General features: G+C 35.2%; 1 protein-coding gene and 1 long non-coding RNA gene across 2 annotated transcripts; one reads left to right on the plus strand and one right to left on the minus strand.

Annotated features, from left to right (window-relative positions):
- Positions 1-7,831: 7,831 nt before the first annotated feature.
- LOC145093368 (NAC domain-containing protein 2-like) lies at positions 7,832-9,485 on the minus strand. The gene is made up of 3 exons (XM_079031480.1): positions 9,167-9,485; positions 8,774-9,051; positions 7,832-8,673 (listed from the first exon to the last, which is right to left on the minus strand). The coding sequence occupies exons 1-3, from the start codon at positions 9,327-9,329 to the stop codon at positions 8,257-8,259; spliced, it is 858 nt and encodes a 285-aa protein (XP_078887606.1). The 5' UTR covers positions 9,330-9,485; the 3' UTR covers positions 7,832-8,256.
- A 302-nt stretch (positions 9,486-9,787) lies between these two features.
- LOC145093369 (uncharacterized) lies at positions 9,788-19,406 on the plus strand. The gene is made up of 2 exons (XR_013702842.1): positions 9,788-9,911; positions 19,257-19,406. It is a non-coding gene; the product is annotated as an uncharacterized LOC145093369 (long non-coding RNA).
- Positions 19,407-22,499: the final 3,093 nt, after the last annotated feature.

A 22,499-nucleotide genomic window follows, 5' to 3' on the forward strand; every position in this document is an offset into this window, starting at 1 on the left:
AAAATATAAAAAATAAAAAATGCTACAAATTTGAAAACGTTTTCATGTCTTCATATCTATATTTCCTTATTTTCTTCAATTTATCATTTTTCACATCTTCAATATTCAACACAATTTCTTCCAAATCTACAAGAAAGTTAAAAAAAATTATTTCATGCAAAAACACTCACAAAAATACATATGTGATTTTCATGCGATTCACTTATGAATCACATCCGATTCACATATGAATCACATTCAATTTACACATGAATCACATTTACATATGACATCATATGTAAATCACATGTGATTCATATATGAATCACATGTGATTCATATATGAATCACATGTGATTCACATTTGATTCAAATGTGAATTGCATGTGAATCACATGTGATTTACATGTGAATCACATATGATTTGTATGTGAATCACATGTAAATCATATGTGATTCACATGTAAATCACATGTGATTCACATTTGAATCACATGTGATCTATATGTGAATCGTTAAAAAGAAAAAAATTAAAATAAATTATATGGCTACAAAAAATAAATAATTAAGATGATTTATATGTGACTCACAAGTGATTAATGAAGCTCAATATAGAAGCAATTACCACAAATCATATGTGGTAAATTAGCTAATAGATAAAATATAATGTAAATTTTGTTGCTTTGTAGTTTTATTAAACTTTTATTAAAATTTAAAAAGTAAATATTTACCAGTACAAAAGATGCACAAGTCCATAAAGCTTCGCATTGATCAAGAAGAGTTCTTTCATGTGCAGCTATAGTTGCAAGTTAAGAAACCACCCAATTTGTCCCCTCCAAGTGTAAGTAAATCAATTTATTTACAACAAATAATTTACTTTTATATAAACATTAAATCAATAAGTATTAATATATATATATATATATATATATATAACTTACTCTTGATAGTGTAGATTGTAAGGAAGATTCAATCGACTGCATTACTTGAATGTATTGACTAAAAAGTAAAATGGCAATGACTTACCTAAGAAGGAAGGACCTCCCAAATCAATTCCAGGTCAAATCAACTAATAAAAGGATATCTAATCGCTGATTTTGATTTTAAGCATTACAATAATCAATTCTGGAACGCATGTCAAAATAACCCTAGAATTCCATACCAAAGTAATGGATAGTGTAATGTCCGTGTTTCTAAGATAGGAATTAATGATGATGTAATAGTCTAGGTCAACCTTTGTAATTTGTTTTGAAATAATAAGATGTATTATTTGAGTATTATGTGTTTTATACTTAATTATTATAATTTAATGAATTAAGCATAAAAAAAATAAGCGTCGAAAATAAAAGTTAGATAAAGCCAATATCTATAAAGAAAGTTGTAGTGGTAGAAACAAGGATTCCGGAGATACAAAGAATACCGAAATCCGAGTTATAACGAAGTTATGACCTGTCGAAGTTTCGCAACAGAACCGACACAACATTGTGTGATGTAGAAAGTGAGTTTGTGATAAAGTGCTTTTTAGCCTTAGCAATCTAAATGAAAGTCGTAGTATATGTTAAACCGAGAACGTGCATAAAAAGAAGGTCCAAATCTGACTTAGTATGAAGAAGTTATGATTTTTCTAAGTTTCGGCTTAGTAGTATGCAACCCGAAACTCAAATTTTAGATCGAGTGATTTTTAGCCGACACAACCTAAACGAGAATCGAAGATCTTGTTGATAGTAGTTTAACGGTAAAAAGACAGACAAAAATGGACGACGGATGAAGAAGTTATGAATTTTTAACGGACATTTCCTATCTCGGCTTGTTAGAAATATAACTTTAATAATAATTTCAAAATTAGCCAACGGTGTCTAAACGAAAGTTGTAGATCATGGTCTCACCTACGTGTGGATATAAAGAACGTCAAAAACAGAGTTCATATGTGAAAGTTACGACTTTTTTAAGTTTGATAAATCAAAGTACGCCCAGCGTACTCGTGTACTCGGTCTGAAGTTGGCCACGTCGCCTACTCCTGCGCATGATAGATGCGTGTTCGTAGCCTTGATGTGTCTGAGATGATCCCTTCGTACGCCCAACATACTCAATGTAGACCCAACGTAGTGGCTAGTGAAGCAGTACGCCCTGCGTACCATAGAGGTACGCCCAGCGTAACTCGAGTGTTCAGCCACTATAAATAGTGGACAATGCCAGCCGAATTGATGTTACAATTTTCATCCTCTCAACCCTACACTTTCTTCTATATTGCAAAAATTACCCCTAAACCTAATATACTATCCTAGCATCATAAGCAAGCCCCGGAGAGCCCGAAGATCCCGAGAAAAGAGTTTTTTCGAGACGAAACTATTCCTACATAAAGCCCGGTTTTTGAGAAAACATCCTGGTTTTATCGGAAATGATCGTTTTAAGAGATGAGATGTTGCCCGATTATCGTTAAATCAAGTAAGTGTGTGGTCACTTTCATCTTACACGTAGATAAGAAGTATTTTCTATAAGATACGTGTTATATGTAATTATATTGTTTTTTTATTTGAGATGGGTGTTGAATAGATGTTTATACAAGTTTTAAATTGTATATGTATTTTTATCTACAAATATGTTGGGTAAAACATAGGTAGATGAAATAGTTGATGTGTGTTAAAATGATGAGAGGCCTTGACGGGTAATCAGGGTTATTTGTTGGTTGATGAAATTAATAAATTTATTATTATTTGTGGGTTGAAAACTCTATATGCTCACCTGGCTCCCAAACCTGACCCACTCAGCTTTTTATATTACAGGTAGTGGACCCAGAGCATAGTTGGATGATGACGAGGGATTTTTGGATTATAGGCTAGTAGATGTAAATAACTGTTGTAAGGATTATAATGTAGTGTTTATGCTTTTGGTCTGTATCGGAACATGACATTCCCAGGTTTTGTTATATAATGAAATACATTTCTTTAAGAAATGCTTTGATAAAATTTTATTATATTTTGTTTTGGGGACAAATTCCGCAACATCTTTTGGAAAATTACTCTGATTTTATTTTAAAAGCGTAAACTAAATCGGTCTTTTCTGCCCGAGAAATTTAGGGATGTCATAGATAGGATTAAGGCTTACCACACAATTGCTAACTTTCTTCGATAATTTAAGGAATGGCAATCTTCTAATGAAATCTGGTGGAGAATAATACCTCAACATTAGCATCCTATCAAGAACACTGAAAGAAAAAGTAATTACAACTCCATATCCTGGCAAACGTGAACGAAAGGACATGTATAATTTAGATGCATGAGTTCGGTTCTAAAAAAATTAAAGAGAAACATTGAGAGTAAAATCGTAGGCAAAATACCAAACACTTTATGTGCATACATATATAAAGCACATCAGACGCTCTAATACTATGTTATCAGGCGAAGACTCAAATTGAGTCCTAAAATCTTAGAATACTACAAGTAATCGAATTGTACTAGATATACCTTCGAACAAGGGAAGCAAGGTTTCACAACACAAGCACTTAAGTGGTGAGCAGAATAAATTAATTGCGATGTGGTTGCAGAGTTCTGCAATCGTTTATTTTAGAGGATAAACGGCGAATACGCTGACCGAGGGTAGCGGCGGAGGAAAAGAGAGACATACCTTGAAGTCAATTTGAAGGCCTAGAGGCGGACGTAAAAATCAATTCGAGAGGATATAGATGGATCAGATCCGATTGATCTAAAATTTTGGAGTGTGGACAAGCATGGAGGAGTAGATATATGACAGTACACACGATGATTAAAGCCGATGGTGAGAATGACAAGCCGATTGAAGACAACCACTTCTGTTCTAAATATACGGGAGAGCAGTGATATTAGGTCTATGTAGTGGCAGTCGGCAATGAATAGGTTGGTAAGGCGACATAGGTGGTGGCTGTTGACGAGGTAAGGGTGGTTACTGGAGGCCAGAGAAAAGTGGTTGTTGGAGGGCGTAGAGAGGAGGTGGGTGGAGAAGGGAAGGAGTAGGTCAGGAATACGATAGAGAACGAGAGGATATTTACATTAATGTAAATTGTTTTTCTTATTAATGATTTATTTACTTGCTATTCCAAATTTACCCTTGTAGTACATGGATAAAAACCTAAAATGTCAATGTCATTACATTCATTCATATTTACAAAAATGTCACGATCCATCCAAACCATTCAATAATTCAATCCAACGTTCCACCTTTAGTTCTCGGGAAACTATAGGTTCTCAAATGATCATTTCTATATATATATATATATATATATATATACATATATATCCCTATTCTAATTATAATAAATGAATAATTTTAATCTCCTATATATATATATATATATATATATATATATATATATATAGTTAGGTTCAAATGTTTATAATTATCTATTGTGTGCATCTAAGATTGACTCTGCCCCTTGGACCCCGTTCCCAGGGGTGCTGCCCCTGGACCCCCGCTGGTTGAGGGGCTTCTCCCCTAAATAGCATTATACTTTCAACAAAGACAAAATTAAACAAATGTGCCCTCCTCACCATACTGATTTGTTCAATAATTGTCAAAGTGACATTGATCAACAAATTAACCCCATTACACTTAAATAACATTAGTGATATAAAATCACCAACGTAAATTATTCAATTATCCATTTTCATGATATTGTATAGAAACAATGGCAGACCTACATTAACACCAAAAAGAAGCAAAGCCTCTTAGCTTCCTCAATATACTTTCTAATGCATTTTAATCGAACTTTATTAGAAATGGTTGAAAAGTGTGTGTATAAATTATAGAACTAATTTAAAAATATGGGGGTCGTTTGTCAAAGTAGTTTACCCTATTAATCACAAACTCATATAAGTTTAGCCATTCCCTTTTCTTGTTATTTAAGCATTTTCTTTATCTCTGTCAATTTTTTCCACGATAGGTGGATGATCCTTAGTTGATTGTACCAAGAGTGGGACCTTAGTAAAAGGTAACAATTTCTCCATCTTGTAAAATCTGTTTGCCTTTGTGTAAGTTTTTCATGGATCAATTTTGTAACTTTTTTGTGTAAATTTTCATATGTTGATATATATATATATATATATATATATATATATATATATATATATATATATATACACACACACACACACACACACGCACGCACGCACACGATATTAAAGTTAATGATCAAAAGGGTGGTGTGTAATTTTTATTCATTTTAGGTGTGTTAATTAATATTTTTGTAGTAGAAGTGCTTGCTGCTAAGTTGATTGGTGATCAACCAAAGCCTAATCTATTACAAAACAAATTTTGAGGTGAATTTTAATCTTTCTAGAGAAAATATTGATATTTTCTTACAAAGTTATGATAAAATTGATAAACGAAGATTACCCAGATCAGAAAATTCTTGTGAACTTCAATATATGATCGAAAATTACACTCTTTATGAAGGAACCAGTTCAATATTATATCTTTAATCTCTCTGAATTGTTTTATAACTATATTTTTTTTTCTTCTCAAATGTTTTGTGGGCAAATTGTAAAAGTAAAGCATACCTAGAGAAAAAGTTGCTTAATCTTATATATATGATCGAAGTCTACAATATTTGGAGACACTCATTGCCCTTTCATTCAAGTCTTTTGCATTGTCAAGTTGATACTCTTACTGAATGGTTGAAATTGTGGATATTTAATTGGATTTTATCTATTTTGTTTATGCTCACTTAACTTGGGAAATGTATGATGATTTTGAATCATTTGAAAGTCTGCCCTTTGTACTTCTTGTTGCCCTCCAAAGTGAAATTGGCTGCTCATTTGATAATACACACCAACTGTTTGATGTTTAGTTTAGTTGAATTAAGACTTTTTGCAAGGGCTCCTTTTTGATGAAATGGATGGTGTTTCCACGTTGATACATTTTATTCCTCGTGCAAATGATCAATTTTATATTGCCAAACAAAGCTCTTATTGAGATTAACATTCACTTATACATTTTATTCCTCGTGCAAATGATCAGTTTTATACTAGTAAACCTATTTGGGCCGTGATAATCACGGCCCTAGAGAAATGATCAATAAGTTAGTTTTAAATGATTCTAGGAAAAGAAAACATGAATAATCTATATATATATATATATATATATATATATATATATATATATATATATACACACACACACACATTAGGTGTAAGACCCATGTATTACATGGGTTAATTAAAAAAATTAAATATAAATGTCTAAATATTTAAAAACTTTGGATTTATAAGAAAATAAGAAAAATAATGAATTATTAAAATTGATTTTTTTATCTTTTAAATTTAAATAAATAAACTAATAAGCTTTAATTTGGAAATTTTGAAATAAGAAGGTAAATCTATTAATAAAATTGATATGCATTTATTACTATATTTATTATAATTATTATATTAAAGTATTATATGAAATTTATTAAAATAGAAAACTCATAAAACGACATTTGACAAATTGAATGAGAGTGTGACAAGTGACAAAAAAACCTTTATATATATATATATATATATATATATATATATATATATATATATATATATATATATATAAGGAAGGTTTATTTGGAAAACAAAAAAACCCTAAAAATCATAAAAATGCATAAAAAATACCTAGAGATCACAAAAATTTTTTATGTAAAAATCGCAGCTTTTTAAAGAAATTTACTGAAAAAAAAATTTGAATTTTTTTTTTATAAAAGAAAATTTGATTTTTTATTTTTTTCAGCGAATTTTAATATAAAGCTGCGATTTTTTATTAAAAAAATTCAAAAAAAGTTTTGTGATCTCTAAGTATTTTTTTATGTATTTTTATGATTTTTAAGGTTTTTTGTTTTCCATAAAACCTAAACATATATATATATATATATATATATATATATATATATATATATATATATATATATATATATATATATATATATCAGCAAGGTTTTTTTTATCCATTTCAATGATGTTTAGATTAAAAAGTAATAATAATAATAATAATAATAATAATAATAATAATAATAATCTTCTCGAAGATGCTATTAAAATTGTAGGTTCGGGGTATCGAACTTGGTGGTCCACAAAATGGACGTGATTTGTGGTCCGGCGGTGTTAGAGTAACAATCACATTTTCAATAACCAAACAGACACAAAATTAAAAATAAACTATTAACATTAACAAATTAAAACAAGTTTTCATATTCAAGTCTACACAAGTATTTGTTATTATATAATACCTATATTGTACTAGTTAAAAATATCGATTCTAATACATTATTTTGAATAGTTATTTCGCGCTGTATTTCTAGTCTTCACTTACACACAATGTTTTAAAAACCGGTTTTTTAATTGAACCGGTCGGATGACGTTTTCCGGTTCAATCGGTTTGACCGGTTCAACCGAATGATAAAACCGGTTCTATATTTTTATATGTTTTTAATTATCCTGCATACATTGATTACAAAATTTATCATCTTTTTAGTATTACAGATGCAAATATAATGCAACATATAAAAACAATCATTATAGAAGTCAAAATCAAACAAAGAAGCCCAAAATAAACACAAAAGTCCAAGAATGTCCGGTTCAATCTGGTCCATTTCGGTTCAATTTAGCCGGTTGAACCGGTTTTTTACTAAAACCGGCCGGTTCAATCCGATCAGTAAATCATTATAAAACCGGTCCAAATCGAACCGCCCTCACCTCCGATTCCCGGTTCGAACCGGTTTTTAAAACACTGCTTACACATGTTAGTGACAATAAAAACCATCATTCACAAAATTCTTCTAAAAATATACTTCAAACATGAACAATTAGAACACATTTACACCATATCTACACACCATGAAATATTAAACCTAAAGTTGTAAAAACCAACACATTTAACATTTATATTTCATTCCCTTTTTCATCAAATTACAAGTCTAAAAAGGAAATGAATGTGTTCTACATTTGGGCAAAACTAAGCCACGACCAAGAATTCTTGCATCTATGGCAATTTGCCCATTCTACTACTACTCTACCCATTAGGTGTCCCCCCTCTAAATCAACCATTTGTGCTTCCAACAACTTGCCCCATTTGCCCACACAAAATTGTACCCATTATACCCTTCAACTTGTCTTATGATCTTATCCCAATTCAAGAATGGGCCATTTCCACTTGATATACATACATACATAGAATCTTCATCTTTTGCCCAAATTTCTCGATATGTACTTTACGCTTAAACAACAGTACAAAATACTGTCATCAAGTGCACATGGTGAACTCATTACTCATGAAATCTTCTCACATCTGGAAGGGCTTGGGTGTGTACATGAACATGTCTTGTAAAGGAGAGAGTTGATAGTCATTGTAATATTGCGATGGTGTAGGGGTAAAAGCGTCATCTTGAAACGGGTCTATGTAATTGAATTGAAAATCATTTCTTCTTTTTGGGTCACTTTCTACCTCCCTTTCGTGTTCAGGGCTTGAATCCGTATGTAAAGTTGGAATCGATTCGGATGTGTCAAAGTGAAACACGTCGTTCGTGACGTGATGGGGTACGGTTGTTGACGGTGGTTGTAGCGGTGGTGGAGTAGGGGTATACGGTGTAATTTTGGGCTTCGTTTCCACTTCCATGTCCGAAAATTGATTATCGTTCACATAGTGCTTTTCGAGAGTACCTTTCTTGTTGTAGATTCGACATAATACCCAATCATCTAACTGCAAAATACAAAAAGAGGATCAGAATTTGACAATTTTACTTTTTCGAGAAAAGATACTAATTTTTTTTGGAGATTTTGGAGTTGATTATAATTTATACCCTGAGATTGTTGTTTCGTTTTCCGGCGGAGCGATCGACGTTGGCGAGACGATATTCGTGCATTATCCAATTGGTTTTCACACCTCTGGGAGCTTTTCCGGCGTAGAACACCAACGCTTTCTTGATCCCAACCGGCTTTGGTTTTCCGATTGGCTTATCGGCTCCGGTGGCCTTCCAATAACCAGTTCCGGCGGCTCTATTGGGACGTGATCCGTTGGGATATTTCCTGTCTCTAGGTGAGAAGAAGTACCACTCCTTTTCTCCATACAAAGCCATATCTGTTCGAAATCAATCCATAAACAAAAACGAATCCTCCATCAGATCCAAATCGCGAAAACAAACATCCATGATCGAAAGATGAATGAAGGACAAGGAGAATTTAAATTAAGTTACCAGGAAGCTGCCATGGATCGAACTTATACAGATCAATCTCTGCTATAATCGGAACATAAATCGGTTGAGATGCGCATTTTCGACATAGGTAATGCATAACCAGTTCGTCGTCCGTCGGATGGAATCTGAACCCCGGTGGCAACTCCAAATTATCGCAGGTCATTCTCACACGAGATCTTTCACACAATGATTTATCAGTAAACAGTAATTACTTCTTCTAAACCTCAATTGGTCTTCCTTTTTTCTTCAAATCTACTGCTTCTGGTTCTCGTTCTTGTTCTTCTTCTTCAGCAGCTATATGATTAACAACCGAGAGAGATATATATAAACACCGAGGGAAGCACGTGGAGGATTGAATCTGGAACAAGTTGAAAACGTGGCTTCGTGGAACGAGCATGAGAGAGAGAGAGAGAGAGAGAGAGAGAGAGAGAGAGTTGCTTGGATAAGAAGGCTTTGATTCGAGGTTGTTCCTGGGGTATTGAGAAACTGAGTATTGACCGCAGCCCTGAATTTTCTCTCGCTTTCTGTGCAAACTGTAAAACAACAAAAAGTGTGCGAGGGGTGGATTGTGCGAATGAGGAGGTGACGCGTAGGTGGTTGGGCCCATCGACGGTGAGGGAGGATGGTGTCACTGCGTTCGTCATGTAGTTTGGACAGATCCGGTGAGAGAGAAAAGTCGGCTGACACGAAGAAAGAATGGATAGGTGTCACTTTGACTCGTGTCTTGTTTTCGTCATCAACTAAGGTGGGTGCATTCATTCAAGTTCCAATAATTATATATATTTTCTTTTGGTTTCATATTAGATCCCATCCTCTTCAAATCATAGGATTTTTTTTTTTTTTTTAATATTTTATATGCGTCAATCAAGATTTATATCATAATCTTAGAATCCGACTAACGATTACGATACTATGATCTTAACCTGATCCAATGTTATCATTTTAGTCTAAAATTATATACCATACATGTGAGTCTAAAAAATTTGCTTTCACAATTTGAAATCAAGCATCTATGTTGCAAGAGAAAAAAGTCTTAGAATATCATTATTTTATCCATTTATTTTGAATTTTGAATTAAATGTTACTCATACCATTCTTTTTAAACAAAATTATATAAATAGTGTTAACAAAATTGACCAACTTCAATCTTTCTAATGAATATTTAGCATAGATGGTCTATGTAATTTAAAAATCTTACAAAAAACAGTTTTTTTTTGTTTAAAATTGTTAAGTTTTTCAGTTAAGTTTTATGTGAAATGTAATATTTTCCCTTCTTGCCATAAAGACCATTTATGTAATTTTGTTTATTATTTTTATTTAATTTGTTTGTACTATATTTTATAATTTAGATTTTTTTTGACGTTTTGTTCGATTATTTTATTTAATATATTTTTTTTATATTTTTTTGCTTATATTTTTTTATATTTTGTTCGAATAATTTTTTAAAATATTTTTTTAGCGTTTTGTTCAAATAGATTTATTGAATTTTATTTTTGATGTTTTCTTCAAATATTTTTTTAACAAATTTTGATGATTTGTTTGAATACATTTTTTTATGTTTTTTTTTTACATTTTGTTTGTTTATACTTGCAGATTTCATGGTCATTATAATTATAATTCATAACTTAATTCACTTATAATTATGTTTTTTTTGTTCTTTAAATTTGGATAAGGTTACATATTTGTTTTTAATTCATATATTTAACTACATAACACATAAAATGTTGTATAATTATTATTTTTATAAAGTTTTTTAAAAACATTTTTTGTAAAATCGGTACAAAAATGTTTGTTAAACATGAAATGATTAATATAGATAGGCTAATCGGAATTCGAAACAGGTGTCAAGTTATACATAAGCTAATATGAAGTTGTATAACTCAAAAACGAATGTTATGTCTAAAAACAAAAAATAACTCAAAAACATTACAATTAAGTTCAATGTGAAATGATATGGTCGTTTTCGGCAAAGTTGTGAGGTGGACATGTCAAAAAGTTTTGTGGGACCTCTAAATCGTAGGGCTCCGATCCCATATGGGGAATATTTGTCAACAAATCGGGATGGGGTGGGGTAAGGTTAACCCATATTTTAATTTTGGGGGCGAGGACGGGGGTGGTCAGGTCAATCTTGAACCCCCCATGTGGACCCTGTTAATATATTAGATATTATATATATATATATATATATATATATATATATATATATATATATATAAATACAATAAATAATATCAATGATTTTGAGCTTCCAAAATTCAACAAAAAAATCATGTTTTTAAGTTGTTAATATAACGTTTTTCAGATGTGATAACATTTTGTTTTTAACATATAAAATTATGTTATAAATAACTATTTAAAAAAATAGCTTCTTTAAGCCAACAAACAACTTCTTTTCATCCGATAAAAAATCCCAAAATCAATTGGGAGCGGGGTGTAACGTCCCATTTTCACAACCAAAAATTTTCATTTTATTTAAGTAGAGCTTACCATTTATAAATTCATTTTAAAGAAAACCGTTTAATCCAAATACTTTTATTAAAATCGAAGTAATATTAAAGTGCGGAATCTTCATTGTTCTTCACATTACAACCGATGATACCTGAAACAATAAACAATTAAGTAAGCACAAAGTTTAGTGAGTTTCCCCCAAAATACCCCATACATTAAACATACAACCATGTGTCGGTTCCACTCAGTCTTCGGGCTGGAATACCTAGGGTTTGTTGGCCTACTACCTCAACCCAAACGCTCTTCCCGAGCCTCCGTGCATACGGCTTATAGCCGGCCTGCATAGGGTATCTTGGCCTAGGACTTCCTCAACCTACTACTACCATATGTCGACATATAAACAATCAAGATCAAGTAGGCACATAATACAAGCAAATACAACTCACTATAGCCTACTAGTCCTCTCATAGCACACAGCCCCACTGCTAGCTAACCTCCATGAAATGCATAACCATAAGTAAGCAGAGGTGAGATAGCCACCCGAACCTTGGCACAAGGTGTTCCTGCTACAAGTTTCCACTCTTCCCGACTTGAAATATGCTAGAATCTGACAACTTCACAATCCTTCGATACCCAGACTAACTTGAACTCCACCACTTGATCTCAACCACTGATATCCAAATACACAGAAGAATTTGAACCCACAAAACATTCATAAATCCCAATACATATACAATCCGATGACAAAGATAATTAATCCATTTATAACAAGAAATCAAATTCAAATGAGCTAACTAAGATAATTCCATTCAACTAATCATCCAACATTACAACTGAACTTTGAAACATAAGTAGAACACACAAATGAATACCATCACTACAATAATCGATTAAATAGAAGAACTAATGACTCAAACATCGGCCCCCGAAACTCCCGGTGTCCCATGACAATCGTTGGTAACTGCCGAGTTAGGGGTGTAGGATCCAACGCCTCACCAAAAACAAGAAAAGGACAACGAGCTCTGATGTGGCCCTCCTAGCCGCAATAGAAACAAACACACGAACTCCGCCTACAATCCCTACCAAAATGATCCATCACATCACTACAATAATCAATTAATAGAAACAAACATGCAAACTCCGCCTGCAATCCCTACCAAAATGAACCTCGTCGCCACTTCTATGACATACAAAAGATCGGTACCTCCTCTCGGTTGATCCCAAACTCTGGCCGGCGGACTTGAACTGCTTTTCTGCAGGATAGGACTGAACTGAAGCCTGATGTTGCGCCTTCATCTGGGTATTTATCTCAATATCTCGCCTCCTCACGGCATCCTAAAGCTTAGCGAGGGTACTGTATTGTTGGGTAGACACAAACGACCAAATATCCATCTTGAGCACACTCAAATACCGAGTCATCTGGGCCTGATCCGAAGCAGCGAGCTCAGGATAGAACAAAGCTCTCTCAGTGAACATCTTGGTCACTTTGCCACTGACTCAATCATCTATCTCATATCCAGATACTCTTGAGCCAACTGCTCTCGTTCCATAAGAGGAATATACTCCGCCCAGAAACATGTCTAGAAACTTCTCCCAAATTACTATGGCTCGCTCAGCCTGTGAAAAGCCTTGGTTCACAAACTCCCACAAATCCTTCACACCCTAACGAAGAAAATTCAGCACAAACTTCACCTTTTGGGCCTCGGGACATGAACACGTGAAGAAATAACCATCCACGTCAGAAATCCATCTCGAAGCGATTATTAGGTCCATGTTGCCTCTAAACTCTGGAGACTTCGTATAACTGAAATCTCGGTACTACATTGCCCCGCTTCCCTGAGGTTCTATATTGATGACGGTTACTATGGATGCGGCAGTAGCTACCTGCAGAACGACGACATAGCGCCGGTCAAACTCCTCGATCAACACGGTCTTAACCGACCCAAATAGCTCCGGAATCGCCTCCCTGATCGCATCTACCACCTTGGCAACAATGATCCCATAGATCTCCTCTTTACTCATACCTGCTCCTCCTAGTGCCAACAACACCTAATCACGAACCTCCAAAAGTAGCCATACTAGGAATATAAGAAGGAAATATCAGACATCAAAACATAGTGCTCAATGCACCATGCCACACTCCTATTAGTTCCTTAGTAACCTCGAGGCTCCTCCTAAATCTCATACAGATCATGTGCTTTCAGTAGTATGGGCCCATAATACCTTCCACACCTATCCGTAGTCGATTCAGAATTCATCTGAAGGTCCTAAGTCACTACACTAGACCACTCCTATGCGTGCTAACATCCACTTATTCTACAAGCTACAACTAACTTCCTAGGCACTCTTCCTAGGATTATCCTTGCTCCCATACCACCGGTTGCTTTTGTTCATGCTTGTTGTAAACAATACGAGATCAGATAGACTGTCGAATAATCGACTCTACCCTAAGTACACAACCAACCAAGGAACAAGAAGTATGGCTAAGTCAATCGTTCTAAGGCTAGTCAATCCTAACCATATACAACTAATCAACATACACACATCAAAAACAAATCAAGTAATATATATCAGGCAAGCAACTACCAGTATCATTAGGCATCATACAAACCAGGCATTTCTGTCCAACAGTTCCTAAAAGAATCTTTTCTTATCCACTAGCATTCTTTTCTAACAATTCATATATCAGAAAAATCAAAACATAGTAAACATAACAAGTATGGGTATTTTGGGAACCACTGTCTTGTTCGGGCTTTGGTTGACTGTACACACCGCATCTTCCTGAAAAAGCCAAAGTTTGGTCAAGGCCCATGTTCCTGATCCCAAGCGAACAATCAAACAAGAATATGACAAGAGACCGATCTCATGTCCCTAACCCAACCCTTTTATTATAAATTCTTTCTCAAAAAAACATTTTACAAAAACTATCGAATCCTAGTTTGAGACTGGATTCACAGAAGTGTTCCTCTAATTCGATCAAACCAGGGCTCTGATACAAACTTGTAACGTCCCATTTTCACAACCAAAAATTTTCATTTGATTTAAGTAGAGCTTGTTGGATTAGTGTCAAATCCATAACTATTTTGGTATGTACTTGACCTGATGGTGCATGGTCCTTTTGGGTTGCCTTCACCAAAGCAACTTGATAGGATGAATTATGGAGAGAAAGGATTAAATATGATTTATTAATATATTATGAGAATAATATACTAAAGGAGAAATCATGTTGTTTAATTAATATTAGTCAAGAATTATTTGGTAATTAGTTTTGTGACTAAAAGAGATTAATTAAACTTAAGGGACTGGAATTGTAATTATAAGATAATTACAATTTGGGCCTTGGATTGCCTTGTATTAAGGGGTGGACGAATTCTATGGGGAAACCCATAAGGAAATCGTCCAAGGGCTTGATTAAAGGAGTCTATGGGTTGCTTAGGGCTTAAGCATCCAAATTGGGGTTTCCTTGTTAAGTTATCCCTAATAGCCTCTTATATATAGATCCCTTAAGGACCAAAAACGTGGACAGGACTCCTCTAGGGTTTGTAGACGTTTTTGGGCAGCCTCCATCCTCTCTCCTCTTCATCCTCTTGCTTATGGTGTTTGTGAACCATTAGAGGAGTGACAATCAAGGTAATATCTTAAACCCATTCTCATGTTAATATGATTACTTGTATGATAGAATTAGGGTTTATAGTCTTGGATAACTTGCATGTACAATAGAGAAACCTAGATCCAAGCATTAGGGTTTGTATGAGCACATAGGATGTTCTTAGGACCAAAACCCATCAGTGCTTCCCATTTACTAATCCATTTTAAATAAAATCGTTTAATCCAAATATATTTATTAAAATCAAAGTAATATTAAAGCGCAGAATCTTCATTGTTTCTAATGAATGTGTACAGTCACGCCTTCACCTTCCCATGACGACCGATGATACTTAAACAATAAACAACAAATTAAGCACAAAGCTTAGTGAGTTTCCCCCAAAATACCCCATACGATAAACATACAAGCATGCATCGGGATCTACTCAGCCTTCAGGCTGCAATACCCAGGGTTTGTTGGCCTATCGCCTCAACCCAACCGCTCTTCCCGAGCCTCCGTGCCTGCGGCTTACAGCCAGCGCGCACCAGGTATCTTGGCTTACAACACAAAGAAGGACCGCCTCAACCCACTGCTACCATATGTCAACATATAAACAATCAGGACCAAGTAGGCACATAATATAGGTAGACAACAATCATACAACTCATTACCGCCTACTAGTCCTCTAATAGCACACAATCCCTCTACCAACTAACCTCCATGAAATGCCTAACTATAAGTAACTAGAGGTGAGATAGACACCCGAACAGATGATCCTACTCTAGAGCCACAACCAAACAAGGAACATGCAAGAAAGCCTAGATCAAGAGTTCTCAGGTTATCCTACATTACCACATACAATCCCTAGGGCACTCCACTAGATGATAACCAACAAGTACATGTAACATATACATCTACATATCAGTACCGCATAACAACATCATATATACCAACATACATATCTAACAAATCACTACTACATAGCAAGTATATACAAGGATACTTATCTAACAGATCACTACAACATAACAACATACTAAATACCAACAATCCAAGGAATGCATAACCGTATATACTCAGAGATGAGTTAGACACCTGGATAGGTGATCTTACTTTAGAGCCACAACCACATAGGAACAGAAAAGAGAGCCTAGATCAAAGGTCCCTAATCTCTCTTACACGACTATATACAGTCTTTATGACATCCTTCTACTAAATATAACCAAAACTAATGGCCTGACATTGGCACAGTACAATGAGGCGAAACTCACCTGAATCGAAGAACCTTGAAACATTGCGATATGCTCCCTTCTGCACTGCTTGCTCCCATGAATCCACTAACACCAGAACCAGATAAAGTCTTAATCAAAATCCCAAAATCCTCAAGTTTGACTCAAGGTCAAACTTGGTCAAAAAGTCAACGGTCAACAGAAGTCAATAAAAGTCAATGTCCAAGGTAGCTACGTACACCCAACATACTCCTTGTACTTCCAGCGTACTCGGTCTGATCTTATTTCTCCATTAAGCACTTTATCACATAATACCTTTTGTCTAGATCTCAGATCTAGACTCAAAACATCAACTTAAGTCATATAGTTTCCACCTTTATGACTTTCTATGGCTAGAAAAGGTCCAAAAACCAAAACCCTAACTTATTAATCCATTAAGACATCATAACGCTTGCGTGGAAGGGATAGAATGAGCAATATCACATTTTTATGGTTCGTAATAGCTTCATAATGAATGAAGTTTCCAACTTTATCCATTAGAATGGTCCTAACAAACAAGATCTAGTCTTGAAGTCTTAAAGGGACCAAAAGTGCATCTTTTTCAACTTAATCCAATAAGTCCAAGTCTCCAATCTTCATATTTGAATTAATATGATGTTTAGATAGATAAAGTTTCCAACTTTATCCATAACAAGGTCACAAACTTTCAATATCTAAACTTTAGGCACTTAAAGTGACCAAAAGCTCATAAAACCCAAAGCTAGTTAGATCTAACAATTTCATCATCAAAATTCAAACTTTATACCTCCAGAAGAAATATCAAAGTGAACAAGGTCTAGATCTACAAGCTCTAACGCAACCAACACTTCTCTAATGAGCTCATTCTTCTCCCAGATGCACCAAGAACACTCCAAAGCACTTAAAAACAACTTCTTTTTGCTCACAAGGCTGAAACTAGGGTTAAGGTTTCAATGGAGGATGTTGAAGGGGTGGAGGATAAGAATGGAATGGGGTTGGGGAAGTTAAGGAGCTTAAATAGGGCTCAAATGTAATGCCCATCTCCTGGTATGTATTTTTAATTATTAATTTCTCACTTTTTGAAGGGACTTAACGAGTTGGAGGCCCTAAACTCGTCGAGTAGGAATGAAATTATTGGACGCAGGACTTGAAGTCTACTTGACAAGTTGAGAGCCTCAACTCAACGAGTAGGGCTGCCAGATTGAAAACCTACTTTTCAGGGTTTGCACCCTATTTAAACACTTTATTCGGCCTCAAATACAACCTCCATCACCTCCAAACCTTAGTCATGAAACCCTAACCCGTGTTGAGTGTTATTGAGCCATTGTTGTGTGTTTTTGGTGATTTTGAAGCTTGAGGCGGAAGAGGAAGTTTGGGGATTCTAGAGGAAGCAAATAGATCCAGAGCTTGTGCTTCATTTCTAGTTCATTTGAGGTATAAAGTATGTAGCTTGTCTATTTGTTTACAAGATCTCTTCATGGGGTAGTTTAGGGCAATATGGAGCATATTATGGAACCATACATGGATGCAAGCATGTTTTGGGGTAATAACTTCAGATCCAGAGTCTTTGAGGGACTCCATGATCTGTATTTTGGATGCATTATGCCCGACTAAAATCGATTGTATGGAACTAGATTATGGGGGACTCAACGAGTTGTTCATACGACTCGGTGAGTTGGGCCATGGTCGCCCAACCTTTTCTATTACAGAGTAAACTCGTTAAGTCTGAGAGATGACTCAGCAAGTTGGACATCCTTGGGCTTGTAGATTAAAAGAGAAATCGAAGAGTTCAAGGAGGAACTCGGCGAGTTAAGGGCCAAATGTCCCGACTATGGGAGAAGTAGAACTTGATGGGTCCAAGGAGGGACTCAACGAGTTTAAACGAAAAGTCCCGATTTTGTCATAAGGGAGAACTCAACGAGTTAGAGGGTAATTCGACAAGTTGTATCGCGAGTTCGAGATTCTCTGAGTTATGGAACTCGGCGAGTTGTTGGACCAACTCGAAGAGTTGACTCAACCATATGTTGACTTTGACCTAATGTTGACTTTGACCAAAGGTTGAATTTAACTAGGGTGTTGACCTTGACTTAGACTTTGACCAGAATTGACCCTAAAGGGGTTATGAGTATGAAAGGATAATTGAAGGAGATTGTTATGTGTAGAAGTTTGAGAATAGTTGATCCCAGCATCGAGGACAGTTCGGATACTCTACGACATTGAGGTGAGTTACCTTCCAGTAGAAGTGAATCGAAGGCACCAATGTTGGCCCATTATTAAGAGCTATAGTAGAGATGATTGTCTTTGTGATAATTACATGGTTTGTCGCTATCTGTTATGCTTATGTGCTAGTATGCTATGATGTTATGTGGTAGAGGTAGGAGGGTATAATAGACTCCAGTACCGGTTGATAGGGCCGAAGGGGTATGCCAACACGTAGATAAGCTAGGCGGTATATGAGTTGTATGTTATGCACTAGGATGATATGTGGTGGTAGTAGTAGGGGTGAAATAGTCCCCGGTACCGGTCGAAAGAATCGAAGGAGTAGGCCAGCACCCTGATATGGTAGGCGAGGTACCGGTCGATAGGGCCGAAGGGGTAGGCTAGCACCCTGATATGTTAGGCAAGTTACCGGTCGAAAAGACCGAAGGGGTAGGCCAGCACCCTGATATGTTAGGCAAGTTACCGGTTGAAATAGACCGAAGGGGTAGCTAGTACTCGACTATGATAGATAGTATGTGTTATGTATGGTATGTGGTATGATGGGGGAACTCACTAATCTTTGTGCTTACAGTTTTCAGTTTTGTTTCAGGTACTTCTTCCTCGAAGGGAAAGGAGCCGGTACGGTAGCAATGCATCACACACATGATTTCCGCATATGAGATTCTTGGGATTGTACTTTGGCATTGATACTATGTTATGGCATATTTTTTAGACTTATGATCTATGGTTTTTGATGAAATGAATTAACTTGATGATGTTTTTTATAAATTACTATGTCAAAAATAAAATTTTTGGTCCGTATTTTTGGGATGTTACATCGAACCACGAAAATAGAGTTTATGCACTGATCGCATACGCCCAGTGTACTCAATTTACACCCAGCGTACTAGACTAAGTCCAAAACCTTCCTAACTTCAAACAGTCATAACTTCTTCGTTTCAACTCCGATTATTATCTAAGTATCTTGGCCTAAAACCTTCTCGAACAAAAATTCATATTTCATGCAAGAACTCGGCCTATGACTTTTTCCGTTCTACCATTCGGCCCAAAATACAATTAAATGGTTTAGATTTCATAACCATCATTACCTCCTTCCAAAAGGTCTAAACATTACCTCCTTAGGTCCCAAAGCATTTACACAATCAACTTCCGAACCACGGCCCTGAAATAAGAAATGACGGAAAACAGGATGTTACACGGAGGAATAGGGCAGGGGAGGTGGGAAATCCAGGAATTTGGGGGCGGGGGCGGGGCAGGGAGGTTGAAAATTTCGGGGGCGGGGGAATAGTGAAATTTCGATGGTGGAGGCGGGGGATGTAACCCCCGTACCGTTTGCCCCCGTTGACATCCCCAGAGATGGTCTCAGCTTAGCATATATCTACCTAATCTATATTAATCCTATTCATGTTTAACTAACTTTTTTACACTTTTTTTACAAATAAATTTATAAAGAACTTTACAAAAATAATAATTATACAACCTTATATGTGTTATAAAGTTAAATATTTGAATTATAAAATAACAATTATATAACCTTATCTTTATTAAAAAACAAAAAAAGAAAAAGAAAACATGATTGAAAGTGAACTAAATTACGAATTTTGATTAAAGTAGCCACAAAATCTTTAACAAAGATAAACAAACGAAAAAAAACGTTAAAACTATATTCCAACCAAACATCAAAGAAAATCAGAAACAATTATGCGACCAAAACATCAAAAAAAAAACATTAATCAATGTATTCAAAGAAAACGTCAAAAAATTAGAAAAAAAAAATATATGAACAAAAACGTTGAAAAATGTTAGCGAAAAAAAAAATAAACAATATATTTGAAAAAAATACAAAAAAATCTAAATCATAAAATATATAAATAAGTTAAATAAAACAATAATAAATAATAGATAAACTTACATAAATTGTTCATATGACGGGAAGGGAAAATATATCTTTTCACATAGGACTTAATTGATAAAATGAACACCGTTAGCCAAAAAGACTATCTTTACAAGATTTTTAAACCATAATTTATGTAATAACTTCGTCATATGGACTAGATTTGGACCTTTTTGTCAACTATGAGTACCATTTATGTAATTTTATCTTCTTTATATAATCTTTTGTTTATAGTGGTATATGATTATAATTAGACAAAACTACAAAAATGTTGAGTGTTGTGACATCGGCTCCGACCACCTGCTCTGAGGATGTGCTTCTATGCCGGAGACAGATATGCGAGGTCACAACAGAGAGATACGTTAGAGCTGCCCCAGGGACTTTGCCCCAGGAGCAGACTCCGACGATCAAGTTAGATCAGCTAATAGATCTGAGATGGTCCTCCATATATGGAGAGAACCATCTTGGTACTGGTGACAGTGTATGGTGACTGATGGCGGCTGAGCCACCCGGCCGGATTATAGTGTGGCGGTTGTGTTATAGGGGAAGTCTAATGGCGGCTAAGCCACTTGGGGAAGAGTCCAAAGGAAAGGTCCTCCTTCATGGAGGAGGCGCTATTCTATTTATAATGGACAATTAGGTCAAGGGGAATTAGGTCAGGCCTTGGGCCAGTCCAATTCAGGCCCAACTAGCAAGGAGTTGGGCAACGCCGCCCGGAGGCGCCGGGCAGGGCTGGCGGGCATGCACCAGGAAAGGCTGGCAGGGGAGCGACAGGCGAGGTAGCGCCGGGCTGGGCCGACAGGAGGGTCCCCAGCACAGCTGGCAAGGGAGCTCCAGGTAAGGCTGACAAGGGAAAGCCAAGCAGGGCTGGCAGAAGCGCGCCAGGCCAGGCTGGTGCTCTAGATTAGTCTAGGCCATGCTAATGGACCATATATCATCATTAAGTATTTAAGATATTGAAACTCATTTGGCTTTGGTTATTTAGGGAAGCTTTTTTAGGATTTTGTATTTTTGGTAAATATTTTAATTTCCCTATAAATAATCATCAAGTTAGCTTGTGATGTAAGCTTTTCCCCAGAAAAGGGGTCTCTGTATGTTTAAATCCAAATTATTGAGAATTAGAAACTTTGTCAGATTAATTGCACATTATGGTGATTGATTCATGATTGTTATTGAGATTTCACATTCGTCATCTCGTCTTTATTCCTAACAAGTGGTATCAGAGCGAGTTCTTGTAGATTTCAATGATTCTTGCAAGAATCGATCAGATATGACTCAATTTTTTCATGAATCTCACTTTGTTCTTCTAGTTTTGTAAGTTTTCTGAAAAGAAAAGTGAAATATCTCGTATTATTGCAAAACCCAATTCAGATATGTTATTTTCTACAAATTCTTTCACTTGATTTGTTCTTGATTCATGTTTTAGAAGAGAAATAAAAGAAGAAATATGTGTTTTATTCTCATATTTGTGTTCAGATCCGTTTTGCTCTCTCTAGAAATCATCTTAGATCTGTTTTCTCTCTCTAGAAATCTTATCAGATCTACTTTCTCTCTCTCTTCAAATTTTCTATTTCTTGTTGAAGATATGATGAACTCATCAGTTTCAAAGTTATTAACTTCGATTAAAGAACTAGGAATGAAAGTTATAGATCCGAAATTTAGACTTTCAAATACAGATCATTGGTATCTTATATATGGTCCAATAAAACCTTCGCAAAGTGTCATTGATTATTATAATCTCTTAGTAGATGGAAAGATTGATAAACATGCATATTTGCATAATATAGAAAAACGAATTGTGAAAATTTTGGATTATAATGAGCCTGTGTTGGAACAATTTTGTATTATCATAAATCATTTTGAATGGGAAAAAGAAGAACAATTGGAGAAAGAAAGAAAAAGAATAGAAGATGTTGTTCAAAAAGATGTTCTTGGTGT

Source organism: Lactuca serriola, chromosome 3 (genome assembly GCF_051521515.1).
Source record: "Lactuca serriola cultivar US96UC23 chromosome 3, Lser_US96UC23_V15, whole genome shotgun sequence".
Lineage (NCBI taxonomy): Eukaryota > Viridiplantae > Streptophyta > Magnoliopsida > Asterales > Asteraceae > Lactuca > Lactuca serriola.